The sequence below is a fragment of the Protopterus annectens genome, chromosome 2.part0 (genome assembly GCF_019279795.1).
Source record: "Protopterus annectens isolate FY-2018-M chromosome 2.part0, PAN1.0, whole genome shotgun sequence".
NCBI lineage: Eukaryota > Metazoa > Chordata > Ceratodontiformes > Protopteridae > Protopterus > Protopterus annectens.
In genome coordinates, this window is record NC_056728.1 from 433,492,875 (window position 1) to 433,508,693 (window position 15,819).

General features: G+C 38.9%; 1 protein-coding gene across 2 annotated transcripts in view; it reads left to right on the forward strand.

The window, feature by feature from the left end:
• The window catches only part of VPS13A (vacuolar protein sorting 13 homolog A), a 4,910,496-nt gene that overhangs the window by 1,487,514 nt on the left and 3,407,163 nt on the right, over positions 1-15,819 (forward strand). For both annotated transcript variants that reach the window (XM_044060868.1, XM_044060869.1), the window contains exon 17: positions 5,036-5,178. In XM_044060868.1, the coding sequence (XP_043916803.1) occupies positions 5,036-5,178 (143 nt within the window). The remainder of the gene's footprint in view (positions 1-5,035; positions 5,179-15,819) is intronic.

Sequence of the window (15,819 nt, forward strand, 5' to 3'; positions counted from 1 at the left end):
TTAGCAGATGTGTTAAGCAGACAAATCATGGATCCCCACGAGTGGAAACTGGATCTTCATGTATTTCAGAGATTGACAGTGTCATGGGGAACTCCAGACATAGATCTGTTCGCTTCTCCACTAAACCACCAGCTGCCAAAGTATTGCACAAAGGGGTTTCATCACACAGCTTGGAAAGTGGATGCTCTGTCTTTCAGTTGGAAAAACCTTCATGTGTATGCCTTTCCACCTCTACCTCTTCTTCCAAAGGTACTATTAAAGGTCAGACAAGACAGGCCAAGGATGATTTTGATAGCTCCAGATTGGCCTCGGCAACACTGGTACCCACTACTACGGAGTCTGGTAAAGAAGCCTCCATGGCCTTTACCTCTGATTCCTCATCTGTTATCTCAGAAGGACGGTCATCTGCTCAATGTCAAGCTTCACTCTCTTCATCTAACAGCCTGGCATATTCTGTGTTGAGACACAGCAGGTCTCAACTTCCTCAACAAGTTTTAAATGTGATTATGGAAGCTAGAAGACCTAGTACAAGGAAAGTGTACGCAGAAAAATGGAAGAGATTTTTATTTTGGAGTACAGCAAAGAATTTGGAGATTTCTGAGCCTAATTTGAGTGTGGCTCTTCAATATCTTACTGAGTTATTGGACAAAGGTTTGTCCTTCTCTTCCATTAAGATTCATGCTGCAGCAATTTCAGCTCACTATGATTGTGATCCACCATTGTTTTCGCATCCTTTGTTCAAGCAGTTTCTTAGAGGGGCAAAGAATATAAGACCCCCACGTAGAGCTCCTACTCCTGCTTGGGATCTCAATTTTGTGTTGGAAAAACTTACTCTACAACCTTTTGAGCCTGCGGCTACTGCTGAATTGAAATACTTGTCATGGAAGACTGCTTTTCTGTTGGCTATTACTTCTGCAAGAAGGGTGTCTGAGTTGCAGGCCCTTATGGCAGTAGAGCCCTTTTTGATTTTCCATAAGGATAGGGTATCATTACGTACTAATCCTTCCTTTATGCCTAAGGTGGTTTCTAGTGTGGCTTTAAACCAAACTATTCATTTGCCTACTTTTTATGCAGACCCCCAAAATAAAGGGGAAAAGATTTTGCACACTTTAGATGTACACAGGCAATTGCGTTATTATTTAAGCAGGACTAAGGTTTTCAGGCAGTCTCAGCAGTTGTTTGTTTCTTTTGCTTTGAGTTCACAGGGCAAGCCTGTGTCAAAACAAACTATTTCTAGGTGGATTGGCTTTTGCATTGCATTTTGTTATTCCCATCATGGCAAGGAGATTCCAGCTGGGATTAGGCCTCATTCCACTAGGGCTACTGCCACTTCAACAGCATTTCTAAGGGGGTGGCAACTAAGGATATTTTGGAAGCAGCTACTTGGAGTTCAGTGCATACTTTCTCTAAGCATTATCACCTTCCTATCTACTCTAAGTCTAGGGCTGGTTTTGCCACAGCTGTTTTGCAAGGCATGTTGTCAGCTCCTGCTTCTTTATGATTTGCCAGCCTCCCTTACCTCTGCTTTGGGATTCTACCCAATAGTAAGGACTGCAGCAATGGGGAGCGAAGAACATAGTACAGTTTTGTACCTACCATAAATGTAGATGTTCGAGGATCCCCATTGCTGCAGTCCAATTACCCTCCCTCCTTCCCTCTGTGTTTAGGGGTGGTTGTGTAGGTGAGGTTACATGCTTATATTTTTGTATATATTCTTGTATATATTGTACATATTTTTGGTGCAGGTATTTTGGGCCTTGTCTTTTTAGGGTCTTCTGACATCTGGGGCAAGAAAAGACTGAGGATATGACGTCGGTCATGCGCATTAGTACACTGACGTCAGTCTAATGCGCCCTGACCGACGTCAGCCTTATACTCTGGTATTCGGGCCGACTGGACGGCGGACTATACCCAATAGTAAGGACTGCAGCAATGGGGATCCTCGAACATCTACATTTATGGTAGGTACAAAACTGTACTTTCTTCAACCCAGTAACAGCACCAAATCATGTAATCCAAAAAAGATTTATTTAGCTAGCTAGAGTGAGCGCTTTCACCAAACGGCTTCTTCAAAACTTCAACAATAGCTATTAAAAACAAATAACTTAAATACACAGGGGAGGAAGTTCATTGGTACACTCAAGGTAATTAGATAGTGATCTAAATTATCACTCATTTAGTTACACAGACAAAAATCAATTAAGTATAGGCAAGGACAAAATATACTTATGAAAAGACAAATGTAAAAACAACATTTATATATGAATATAAATGAATAAATACACATAAAATGATGTACATAAAATGATGTGAAAGACCTATTTAAATATATAGACTAATATTATTAAATATTATTATTATTTATGCCATTTATTCATACAATATATATTTTTGGTATTACTCATCCAGTACAGTTATAAAGTATGAATTAGATGAATTTGTCATTATATATTTTTTAATAATATTTAATAATATTAGTCTATATATTTAAATAGGTCTTTCACATCATTTTATGTACATCATTTTATGTGTATTTATTCATTTATATTCATATATAAATGTTGTTTTTACATTTGTCTTTTCATAAGTATATTTTGTCCTTGCCTATACTTAATTGATTTTTGTCTGTGTAACTAAATGAGTGATAATTTAGATCACTATCTAATTACCTTGAGTGTACCAATGAACTTCTTCCCCTGTGTATTTAAGTTATTTGTTTTTAATAGCTATTGTTGAAGTTTTGAAGAAGCCGTTTGGTGAAAGCGCTCACTCTAGCTAGCTAAATAAATCTTTTTTGGATTACATGATTTGGTGCTGTTACTGGGTTGAAGAACCAATTATTCATGCTTGTGGAACATTGTACTTTTTGATTTCTGCTTCCACTGGGTTGAATAACCCGTTTTACGTCTTTTTGAGACGTTATAGTTGAAAAGCCATTTCGCTCCTATTTGTCGAGTTTGCACTATTATATTTGTTCCACCTTTATTCCTCATTGACAGGGGCAACAGGTGCTGACTGAGGTTTCTTTTTTGGGGATAACTCTTGGCTAGGTTTTGAAGGTCCCCAGGCCCATTAGCCTAGTAACCTCCTATGATCCTATATTATGAAATCAGTGTTGTCTTGGTGAGATTTTGTGAAAATGATGTCCATCATGTGCAGGTACTCATTAAGACCTGAGAATGACTTCAGTTCCAGCAGTACTACCCTACTTTTCTTGATTTCATCATCTCTCCATTTGGACTCTCATTTCTTCGAAGAATAATCCTTCAGTTAACTTACACTTTCATCTTTTAGAGTGGGTAAATGTGCAATCAAATACAGTTGTGATGTAATGGATTCCTTTAACAGGGCTATAGTCTGCAGAGCAACACTGAGGGAGACGTGCAGTTTCAGCTGTTGCGTGAAGATGTTAAAGGAAAGCTATCTGACTTTTTCCGAAATAAGTATCTCCTGTTTTGCTTCGTTTCACTGGTAGTTTTCTAATACCTAGAAGAACAAGTGGAAAACCATGATATCAGTTAAGCTAATGTTTCACACACTACTAATCAGATTCAGCAGAAATTACCCAAACATACTGTTGTCTTTTTCGAAAACTAATGACAGATCAGAATAGACAAAAAACAGCCCTTTGAAAAGGAAGCAAGCTTGGTATGATAAAATAGGTCACAGGGTCTAGCAAGGTTAGAGCAGGAAGAAAAAGCTCTTCACCTTAAAAAAAACTGAGCTAGACTGCTGCTTGCTTCTTTCCCTGTCCTATCTTTCTTCATGACAGTTAAGCAGTGTGTTTGGGCTTCACAAAGACTGCTGCTTTCATGACTCCTTACTGCTTGGTGTATGGTCCATATTATCTTACTAGTACAAGACAGAATTTTTTTGTTGCCCCCTTTTTGAGGATGCACCCGTTTTCCTCTGATCAAGTACTAGATGTAATGAAGCATTTCTGTTACCAAAAGAGGGAAGACTTGTGGAAACCAATCCCCAGTGCGTCCAAACTAATCATATTGTTGGATGTGAAAAAAATTCAGCATACTACCAATAACAGGGCCTCTGTCCCTTTTTGTGCACAAGTGCCCTCTTGATAGTTTTGGATGTGTAGTTTTGGATCTGAAGGATGTGTGTTTGCGTATTCTCAGACCACTAAGATCACAGATAATTTATAACATACACTTTGTGTGTAGGGGTGGTGGGGACCACTCCAGTTTACCTCTCTTCACTTTAGTTTCCCAGATTCAGCCTAAAATCCCTTGAATAAAGAATATGACTGCACTGGTGTTCTTCTCAAACATCTACTGTTATGGTAAGCTGTCCACAAAGCTATATTATTGTAGTGCTGGCTTCATGTTAATTGTTTTTCCTGGTACATCTAGCTAGTCTGGGAATGAGATGGGAGTTGTCAGACATAAAGTATTAATTAAAATGTCAGATGTTGCGTGAAATGTCAGACTGCAAAGTTTGCAAAATAAGGCTGACTACATGGCAGAAAATTACTTGCCATACAACACAGAATATGTGATTTTTGCTGGACACTAACACTGCAAATAACTGATTTTAAGATGATTCTTGTTTTTTTTTTTCAATTTCTAGAGAAGTGATTGCATTGCATCATATTTTGTGAAAAGTTCTGTGAGTAAGTAGTAGTAGTAAAGGATGAAGGCACTTTTATTTGTAGAGTAAAACTGACTTTTCATGGAAAGTAACATAAAGAACCAATGTTTCTGGAGTGCAAGTCTGACATCCTTGTAACTTCACGTACATCAATAATGCATTATTATTATTCACACTTTACGTTTTACACTGTCATGTACACATTTGGTGATGGTTGATGGAAAGCAGTGGTAATTGCCCAGTGGGCATTATGTGATGGTCTGTGTAAATGAGGTCCTGAGCATCATGGGACTACTGTACCCTGAAATGCATTTTTACTATCTGATCTTTTGTGTTGCATGCTGTACAGATGACTGTGTGATTTTTGTGGATGTAATTTGTTTTGGTATTTGTGTAGTAATTAACCTTTTCTTTACCTCCCCCCCAACAGTTTGAAGCCGTGATGTTATCTGTACATTTGACAAGCTTGTCTGTTACTTTAAAACAAGAAAAGGAAAAGACAGACATTTTTGAACTTGCTGTGAGTGGTTTAAGTACAAAGGTGATACAGCGACCCGGAGCACAAGCAATAAAGTGAGCTATTTTTCTTTCTTCATTAATTGTGTTAGTCATTTCCTTGACTGAGAATTACATTCTTGGAAACCCTCCTCACTTGAAAAGTATTTAATATAGCCATTAACATACTGATTTTTTTTTAGTTATAGGAAAGCACAAGTCTTTGATTATTCAGCTGTGTATGTAACATAATGTTTGATCTTGGATTACCCATGTCTACCATGTCACAAACCATCACTCTATCCCCTTTCCAAATTGTCACCTGTTGTCTCATGATTGACCTCATTAACTCTGTGAGGCAGTTTTCCACTCTGTTACTGTGTGGAGCCTCCTCTTATTCTAGGGAAAGAAAACAGAGGTAATCCAGAGGGGCTGAAGGTTGAAGGTGTGATTTATGTAAGATCAGGACAAATGCTAACCTTCCCTGTTGCTGCAAGGGCAGACATCTGAATTCTGGACACATACCCTGTAGATTTCCACACCAGCTAGTACTTTAACTAAGGGAGGTTCACTACAGTATATGCCAACTGAGTGTAGAGTTACCCTACCAGCATCTGTGCCTTCAACCTTAGGAGTGGTCCTAGCAACTGAATGGAAAAGGAATTCCTCTCCTCCCCAAGTCTTGACAGTTTGACTCAGACTTGATTGAGGAAGCTCTAGCCTGAAAAAAAAGATCACCTCTTCCCTCTGGGATGTGACCGTTATGATGAAGAAACCTGTCATTGGCTTTACAGCAAAAGTTCTTTTCAGTGAAACTGTGAATGTGAGAGAGACATCAAATGGGGCGCTAAGGAAAAATTTGATACCCATGATCTACTAGGCATAACTGACTGGAGACTTGTATAAGGCCACCCCCACCCATATATTCCAAGCATTTGCGGGCACACTTGAATGTGCATTCTGAAACCAGTCCAGTGACTTATGGTAGTGGGAGGCATCGATCAGCAGCTGACCTTAATTCCCCCAAATGTAAAAGCAAAGAATTAGTTTTAAATCCTGTTAGTGTTAAAGTTGACAGTTGAAATGGAAAGCTCTTTATTTGAAAGCCCCGTGAATTACTTGTCAGGGAGCAGGAAACAATGGTAAGTCAAGGAAATCTTGGAAGAAAGCATGGTGTATAATATACCAACCCTGCCCTTACAGCAACATAGTGTACTGCTTGAGATGTAAAGTGGAGAGTTAGGAAGCTAGGACACTACCAACTAACCTACATCAGGACCCACATCCTTCTGTCTCACAAGTAATTGTAAAATTTGTTAAACTAAAGGCAAAAATCAATAGCTCTATGAAGAGAACTGTGGAAAAAAATTTAGGACATGGAGATTACATTAGTTTCACTAGGGACCATGAGTGGGCCTGCGCACATGTAACAGATGTGCATATTAGGACAGAAAGACCTGAAACAACATTAACTTATTTGGATAATTTGGCATGAAGAAAAATGTTGGGATAGAAAGTTTAGAATGGTAGTAATCCATTGGCATTTGTGAAAGCCTTGCTCATTGAGAACTCATTGGAGTTTTGCTTCAGGAGTGGTAGAAGAGAGTAAATGACAAAAATAATTAGAGTTTTCAGCATATGCCTGTTTAAGGCAAGATTTTTAAAACACCTTTATTAATGCATAGAATGACAACAGTGACATGGATGAGCATAGAGAACAGCAATTGCAGGTACCAGGCGGACAAAAAATGAATAACCCAGCAAACTGATGTTAACGTACTTCCAAAATAATAAGCAAAACTGTTTACAATTTATTTGGTGGGGATTTAGATAGATTAGAAGTGAAGGTCCCTCCAAGATGGCTGCACATTGAGTAACAGATTGTTTCTATCTCTTCTAATTTGAAAACAGAAACACAGCAGAGAAGGCCAGTAGACTTGTGTTTATGGGTACATTTCAGTAACTGGCTAGTAAGTGCACTGCCTGGATGCCTGGAATAAAGAAATACAGAAGACCTGGAAAAATCAGCTTCAAAAAGTGAGGAAGAAACACTGACTGGGGGAAGTTCTACAGCTGTTCAGCAAAATGCAATGCAACCTTCAGACATGACTTCCAGTAACCTACAGGAAGATGTAACACAACTGCATTCAGACCTGGTTAAATTAAAGAAAACTCTGATGAAGTACATCAACCCGTGGTGGTGGTGCTGCGGTAGCATTGTCGCCTCAAAGTAAGATGCTGTCCGGTTCGATTCTCAGCTAGAGCGTCTTCTGCGTGGAGACATGCATGAATGGGCGTACCTTCGTTGAAGGTTGTGCGTCAGGCCTGTCAAGCGATGCGTAAAATCAACTGCCAATCATTAGCGGACCAGAGTTCCGCTGTGGCGACCCCTAACCGGGAAAAGCCAAAAGAGACAAGCTGAGAAGTATATCAACACAAACAACAAAAGGCTGGAAAATGCAAGAAGCTTTAAACAGATATTCAGATGAGATGGTAAAGCTGCAAAAATTAGAGGTCAGAATGAAGAAAAGGCTGGCTGAAAATCAGGACAAGGTGTTTCAAAAAATAATAGAAGTAGAAGAAAGAGCATGTAGGGAAAACCTGAGATTTTCAGTTATACCAGAGAAGCTATTAACAGACTGCATTAATTTTCTGAAAGCACAAAGAAGCAACTGGACTTTTATTCCACAACACGAGTTTAGTTGAAAGAGCACATTGTGTGTATGTTTCAAATTTAGTTATAAGAAAGCAACCTAGACTTTAATACCAAGGATGCACTCCTACCCAGCAGAAGGAGTTGACTCTGACAAAAGTGTGGCAGAAGGACAAAGTACAAAAAGTGGGAGACAGCAGAGTGTGGAGAAAGATTACTCGTACACCAGACAGTAGAGGAGCAAATGTATTCCACTATTCAGGGAACATCGAGATGCAGGTGTGAAATTCAAACTGCTGTACCCAGCTGTCTTCAAGGTATTCTTCCCTGGAGGGACAATCTACTGCCAATCATTAGCGGACCGGAGCTCCGCTGTGGTGACCCCTAACTGGGAAAAGCCGAAAGAAGAACAACGACATGCTAAGGAGGAAATGCAAAAGTTTATCCAACAAAAAGTAAGATGTGAAACAGAATGACATTCTGCTTCTTGTTCTGGTAGTAAAGACCACAGAGGGGACTCTACCTGTGAAACCTTTTCAAATATTTCAATGGAAAATGTTGGAGAGAAGGAAGGGAGCATGAGAGTTGACTAAAAGAATCAAGAGTAAGTTGGAAATGAAGTAGAGACAGGATTTCTGAGATGGACAGTAATAAAATCAGTAACTTTAATATGGGATTACAATGCAGAACAAGAAAATCTGGAAATATTGAATTTTTTCAGAATTTGTTGGACTTGTGGGGGACACTAAAGCATATGCCCTACTTCATGTCATTAATGTTTGGAAAGGTGCGTTGGGGAGAGGAAGAGGAGTGAGAAAGTAAACTGTTAAGTAAAGATTTTTTCTTAAATAGTACTAATTTAGTGGCATGTGATTTTCTTTATATGCTATATATTTTTTTCAATTATTTTTAAGTGTAATGAGGATTGTAAACAGGTGCTGCTGTTCTTTTTTTTCTTTTCTTTCTTTCTCCCTTCTCTCTTTCTTCTTCTTCAGTTTTAAGACATGTAGGCACTGCACTGTAAAAAAAAAATGCTTGGTTAAAAAGTATGATAAAAAATTAATTTGCTTTTTCTCATTATTGCATGGGGGAATGACTGGATTAAAGACATTATTGGATTCCTTTAGTAACAAGTTTTAATCGAAAGCAAGTAAATGAAAAATAACCTTGTATATTATGAGGCTTTTTTTCTAGCAAATACAATTGAATGCTGAGTAACAATTCTGCAGCTGGTCTTCATGTTTCCATGGCAACAATCTGAAAAATAGAAACCGGCTGCCTGGTTCTCATGTTTCCATGGAGACAGTCTGATAGAGAAACTGGCTACAGTCTGCTGGAGAGTGATTGGTTGAGGAAGAGGAAGAAAAAAAAAAGAAAAGTTGACTAGGACATAATGTTTTCTGAAAGCACTCAGGTTTTCCCAGCTGGGAGAGCTATAAAGATCAGGCAAAACTAATTAGTACTTGAAGTAAAGTTTTCTCATTTTTTTTAATGTAACTGGGTTTTTAATATAAACAATTGCTTTTTTCCCTCTTTTTCTCCCTTCTCTCTTTTTCTTTCTTCAGTTTTAAGAAAGTTAGGCACTGTAATATAAAATAGAGGGGGGAGAGGAGAGGTCTGGTTAAGAAAGCATGACAAAAGAAATAGTGTACTTTTTCCCATGATGGTACAGGGAAATGACTGGGTTAAGACCCTAGGCTTTATCCAGTTGCAAGCTTATTATAAAGCAAGTAAATGAAAAGAATATTGAATATTATAAGGCTTTTTTCTGGTAAACCTGGTATCCTTAGCAGGTTTGTGTGTAGTTTGCATGTCATTAGAAGACAATCTGATAAAAAGAACTGGCTTGGCGAAAGTGTTTACTAAAAGCATTCACATGTTTTCCCAGCTGAGAGAGCTATAAAGATAAGAAAAAAACAGATAGCACTTATTAAAGTACAGGCTGCACCATGTGTCATAGCATGACTAACTTTTCTTTTTGGTTACTCTAGTCTGCCTGTGTGGCTATCAGTTTAGAATTTTTGTTCTTATTAGGAAGCAAAAACTTCAATATTTGAAGATGTATATAGTTTTGTCTGCTGTTATTAAATTAATAGGTTTTATGGTGTATTGGTGGAGGTTTTCTTTTTCTTTTTGAGGGCTTTCAATAAAATAAAGCATTCTTTAAGTTGTGACATAGACTCATATGGATATGACAAGATGGATTGGATACTAGTCCCTGGATTGGATACTAGTCAGTAAGAGCCCCCAGTCATATATAACAGGCTGCTTATCAGATAGTCTCAGTGATCACTCCCCAACTTTCCTACTCAAAAAATACCTATACCAAGCTAAACCTGTCATCTACCATCAAATAAGTAAAAAAACTAAACTTTAACCCACTCACATTCATCTCATCCCTCAAAGAATGTAACTGGCATCCTCTAAAGTACCTCAGTCTTGATGACGCAGTTGAATTTTTTAATACTACCTTTCTGAGCATCCTTAATTACCATGCCCCCATAAAAATTTCCAGAACCAAAGCACAGCCCTCCCCATGGCTACAGAAAACCACTAAGTCAGAAATGAAAAACAGGGATAAAGCCTGGGAGCACTGGCACAAAAGCAAAACCCCGTCAGCTAGACAGAAATTCCTAGAACTATGCAATACAATCAAAAAGCTAATAAAACAGGACAAATTCCAATACTACCAGTCTGCCCTAGACTCCTCCCAACACAGCCCCAAACAATTCTGGTCCTCCATAAACTCCATTTTCCACCCAGGTAAAGTCAGTACCCCTCCTTCTAACATCCCTCACTCCTCCAAAGTTATTGCTACCTCATTCAACACGCACACTTCAGACAAACCATACTATCGCTAGCTAAACAGCACAACCCTCCCTCCCCTCCAGCCCACACTTTCAACTAGGAATCTCCCCACTGCCTTCTCCTTTTCTCCTGTACCGACCTCCAACATAAAAAAAAAAACTCTTAACTAAACTTAAGCCCACCAAATTAGTAGCAGACAATCTCCCAAGTGAATACCTACAAATCACAGCTGATGCTCTGGCCTACCCAGTATCCATCTTGATTAACCGATCTCTGTCAGGTCAGAAAGTTATGTTCCCACACTGTGGAAAGTATCACATATAATTCCCCTCCACAAAGGCGGCCTCTCCGCAGAAGTAACCAATTACCGCCCTATAGCTATTCTCTCTCCACTCTCCAAAATACTAGAGGGATGCATTCACTCTCAGACTACTTCCTTACTAACAACCTCCTTTCCAGTACTCGGCATGGTTTCTGACCAAAGCATAGCACCACCACTGCCTTACTCTCCTTTACTAACACTATCCTTCAGCCACTATCCTTCAGCATAAAAACAATTTCTCTCTCTCCTCTGTTACTTTCCTAGAAGTATCTAAAGCATTTGACATGGCCCCACACAAACAACTCATCTCTGTCCTCAGTAACCTATCCTTCTCTCAGTCAGTCACCAACTGGTTTCAGAGTTACCTGTCTGACCGCCAACAATCCGTTGTATGGCAGAATGACATATCTCCCCAACTACCTATCTCTATAGGGGTTTCCCAAGGATCCATCCTTGGACCCCTACACTTCTCTGTTTTTACCAATAATCTAGCCTCTGCCACCAAACATGGCACACTCATACAATATGCAGATGACTCAACCATCATCTATTCAGCCCAGTCCCTACCCAAAGTGCAAAAAGTCACACAGGAAGCCTTTTCCTCTGTTGAAACTTGGTTATCCGATGCCCAATTAATACTCAACCCAAACAAAACTAAACTACTCATCTTCCAACCCACCAAACATACTGAAAACAACTCTCACTTTAACATCATACCAAAGACAACACCACTGTACACCCAACAGAACACACCAAATTGCTAGGAGTGGAAATAGACAATAAACTAAAATTTGACATTCACATATCCATGACCATAAAAAAAGTCCACAAAAAACTAGGAGCGTTATACAGAAATAAGCAACTTCTCACCAAAGCAGCAAAGATTTCAGTAGCAAATTCCCACCTTATCTCCACCCTACTTTATGCCTCTCCAATATATACCAACCTAAGGCAATGCGATCTAAACAAGCTAGAGACCTGCTACAACAAAATCGCCAAATTCGCCACAGGGGCATCCTACAGTAGTCACCACTGTCTCTCACTTGCTGAACTGGGCTGGCTTGAACTCCCTCACCTCCTTCAATGGTATTAACTTTCACTTGCCCACAAACTAGTAAACCATCCACTAAATGTCCCATTCCTCCAGAATTTACTCCAACCCTATCGCACCACCAGACCACTAAGATCCAGCAACAAAAATCACTTGCAGATCACTAAAGCCAATAACTCTGCTGGTAAAGCACTATTCTCTTGCACCATAGCCAAATTATGGAACTCCCTCCCATCCACAATTACCTCCGTACCATCATGCACCCACTTCAAAACTTTACTAAAAGCACACCTAAAAGCATGCTGGCTATGCCCTTGCAACTCCCACTCTAATATCACCCACCCCATCCAACCACTACCTTTCTTTCCACGCCACTAACTACCTTGATTATAGCAAGCACAGATGCTCATAAGCCTAGTACTTATTATACCGCAGGAACTTCTTATTGTAACAATTGTTAATGTCTATGCATTTCGCAGATAAAGATTCTAGTTATCTACTGATGTACTATGTTCTTCATCTGTAACTATGTTTGTAATTAATTGCTATGTTAATTAAATTGTTAATCGCTTTGTAAATCCAATGTAACTACTGTCTGTTTATTTTAACTGTGGAGCTTTTCTCCCCGGGCCTCCGCTGAAAATGGATCTACTTCCAGTCGGGCACTCCCGGTCAACAAATGTAAATAAAAATAAATAAAATAAAAAGATCAACCTGCCAGATAGTGTATGCATGTAATGTAAAAGTTGGAATTAGTTGTTTAACAAAAAGGCAGTTACACATAGATATAATAATATTTATATAAGAAAATGATGCTTTCTGTAATGTCTTTCTGTCTAAATGGTCTTATAGATAAGTACAAAAAGAAAGTAGTGAACTATATTAAAATGTAGAGGACAGATAGCTATGCTGCAGGAGACACACCTGGAAAGAACTGAACATGTGAATTTTATAAAGAAAGTTTTTCAGGCTGGTTATTCAGCATAATATCTGGGGCAGAGTAAAAGAGGAGTACTTATGTTAATTGCAAGAGGAACTCCGTTAGTGATGCAAGAGGGGAAAACTGACAATAACAGAAGATATGTAGCACTAAGGGGCTAAAGGGCTACAGGCAAGGGAGGAGGATTACATTGGCACGCGTCTATACTCCACATAAAACTGCTGTAATAGAGCTTAAGAAAATTCTGGGAAGAATAATCAGCTTTCAGCAAAGAATATCATTTATAGGTGGGGATTGGAATTTGGTTTGTAACAGTGAAGATGTGTTTGGGGGAGCATAAAAAATATAACAAAGGAGGACAGATTTTTTTGAAGAAATTTATGAAAATATTTAGCATGAAAGATATGAATTCAGTACTAGGAATTCAGAGTGAATTTACATATTCTCCAAATACAAAAACTGAGCTAGGCTAGAAAGAATTTATATCTCACAGGAACATGTGCATTTAATTGAAATGTACCCAATAACTATGTTAGATCATGCACCAATAATAATTAAAAACGCAAGGTAATTAAATAAAAATGAGACATTGGTGCTTTTCCACCTATCTGCTGAAGAGAGAGAACTTTCAAGATGGGTTTTGGAAATAATTCAGGAACTATTACAGAAAGTAGAACTTTCGACTGAAAATATAGCTAGGGAGTGGGATAAAATTGAAGTAGAGTTTAAAGCTAGGGTGGAAATGAAGGAAAGTGAGAGATGGATAAGAAGTAATAGGAATTGTTTAGAGGGACTGACAAATGTTGAAGTATTGCAAAATAGGGGGAATCTGTCCTAACAAGAAGAGGAGCAACTGCAGAATGCTAAAGAGAAAATAAAGGATCACCGTGGTAATGTGCACGAGTTTAGAAAGATTGCTGTTAAGCAAATGTTTGTGATAATTCTAGAGCACAGAAACTTTTATCACGACGACTCAGGCAACAGAAAGTGGAAGGGGCTTTTACCAAGCTTAGGGAGCCTGTAACAAGGAAGATAACAAAAGATCCTTTAGAAGTATTATAAATATTTCAGAAATTTTATGTATTTATTTATTTAACATTTGTTTACCGTAATGTCCAACTTGGAATGCAGCCAATTTTCTGGGTATGCCCAGAGAGAAATGCTCCAGACGCATGTCTTTGTAACATGGGAGGAAACCCACATGAACGCAGGGAGGACATGCAGACACCACACAGAAGACACTTTAGCTGAGAATTGAACCTGGAGAACCTCTTGCTGTGAGGAGACGACCCTACCGCTGCACCACTGCGCCGTCTAAATTTATGAAATTTTGAGAGGTACAAATGGAAATGTTTATGGAAAAATTAAATATGCCAAGGTTAGAAGTGGATGAGGCTCAGTTACTAACAGCAGGGTAGGAGTAGGTGAGAGAAAAATGGTTATGTATAACCAGCCTATGGGAAAGTCCCCAGGAATAGATGGTATTTATGTAGAAGTTTGTAAGCTAGGAGGGAAAAAACTGATAAAGCTCTGGAAGGTTTTGTTTAACACTATTTTAAGAAGAAGCGACGTGCCAGCATCCTGGAAGAAAGCGGTGGTGTTTGTTATACCTAAAGAGGGTAAAGATCCATTGGATCCAGCTTCATACAGGCCCATTTCAGTATTGAACCATGATTATAAAGTGCTTATGTCTATAGTGGCTTAAAGAATGGTAAAAGGTGTACCAAAATTCATAGGTAAGGATCATTGTGGTTTTGTGGGGGAGGCAAACATTTGACAATATTAACAGAACATTGATGATGCAGAGAGAAGCAGAATGTAAGAAAATACCACTTTTATTGGTGAGTCTTGATGGAGAGAAAGCATTTGACAGAGTAGCCTCGGACTTCATGAGCAGGGCAGTGGAAACATTTGCTTTCCCTGATGTAATTATAAGGCTGATTAGGAGAATATATGAGGGATCGGAGGTGAAAATTAAAAAGGGTTGTTCCTATCTGATGATTTCTGCTTGAGTAGAGGAACCAGGCTCAGTGTTCTGTTTCCCCTTTGTTGTTTGCATTATATTTAGAACCAGTGGCAAAGAAAATATGGGACTCAGGAATTCAAGGATATTTTTGGTATGGCAGTCAAGAAAAGCTGGCTCTATTTGCAGATTATCTCCTTCCTACTTTGGACACAAAGAAGAGCCTTTGGTGGGTCCTGTTTAAGCAGCTTTATTTTATACAAACACATTTCAATAGAAGTTTACTGATTTTAATTATGTAACTTATATACAAACCAGCTGCTGCAATCATGCATGCTTAATCCCTGGCTGCATTCTCAAAATGGTACTAGGAATGGCATGTGCTTGATATTTATAAGTGCAGTCCCAGTCTTTGACATGCTTCTTAAAGATACAGCACATAGCACATGCTCCCTGATCTGCATCCTCTCTCTTGAAAAACAAAACATGCAATGCTATAAATCTTTTTGGCATGCAGATATCAGAGACAGTTATCAGTCATGCATTTATACAAGATATAATGCATATGCCCTACGCAGACTGTCTCAAAAAACTCCAGCTTTACTCTGTTGCGTATCGTCTACTCAGAGGCGATCTCTGCCTAACATACAAAGCTATGTCAAACCCCGAGCTGTTGGACATGCTCCACGTAAAGAAATCCCAATCCCTCCGAGCTACATGGTCTAGGGACTTAAACCTTGTCACCACAATAAACAAAACATGCTGGAGGGATAGATTCCTGTCTCAGAGACTTCCCATACTCTGGAACAAACTACCTATCTATATCAAATAAAGCTCCTCATTAGCACTCTTCAAGAAAAATCGTGATGATTGGATGGGAGATAGAAAATTCACCCTGGGGATCACTTTGGTGGCTCTGCTTGACAGGGGCACAAGAAAATAATTTTCTTGGGTGGCAAAAGCCAGGGTACCGTTTGGCTAG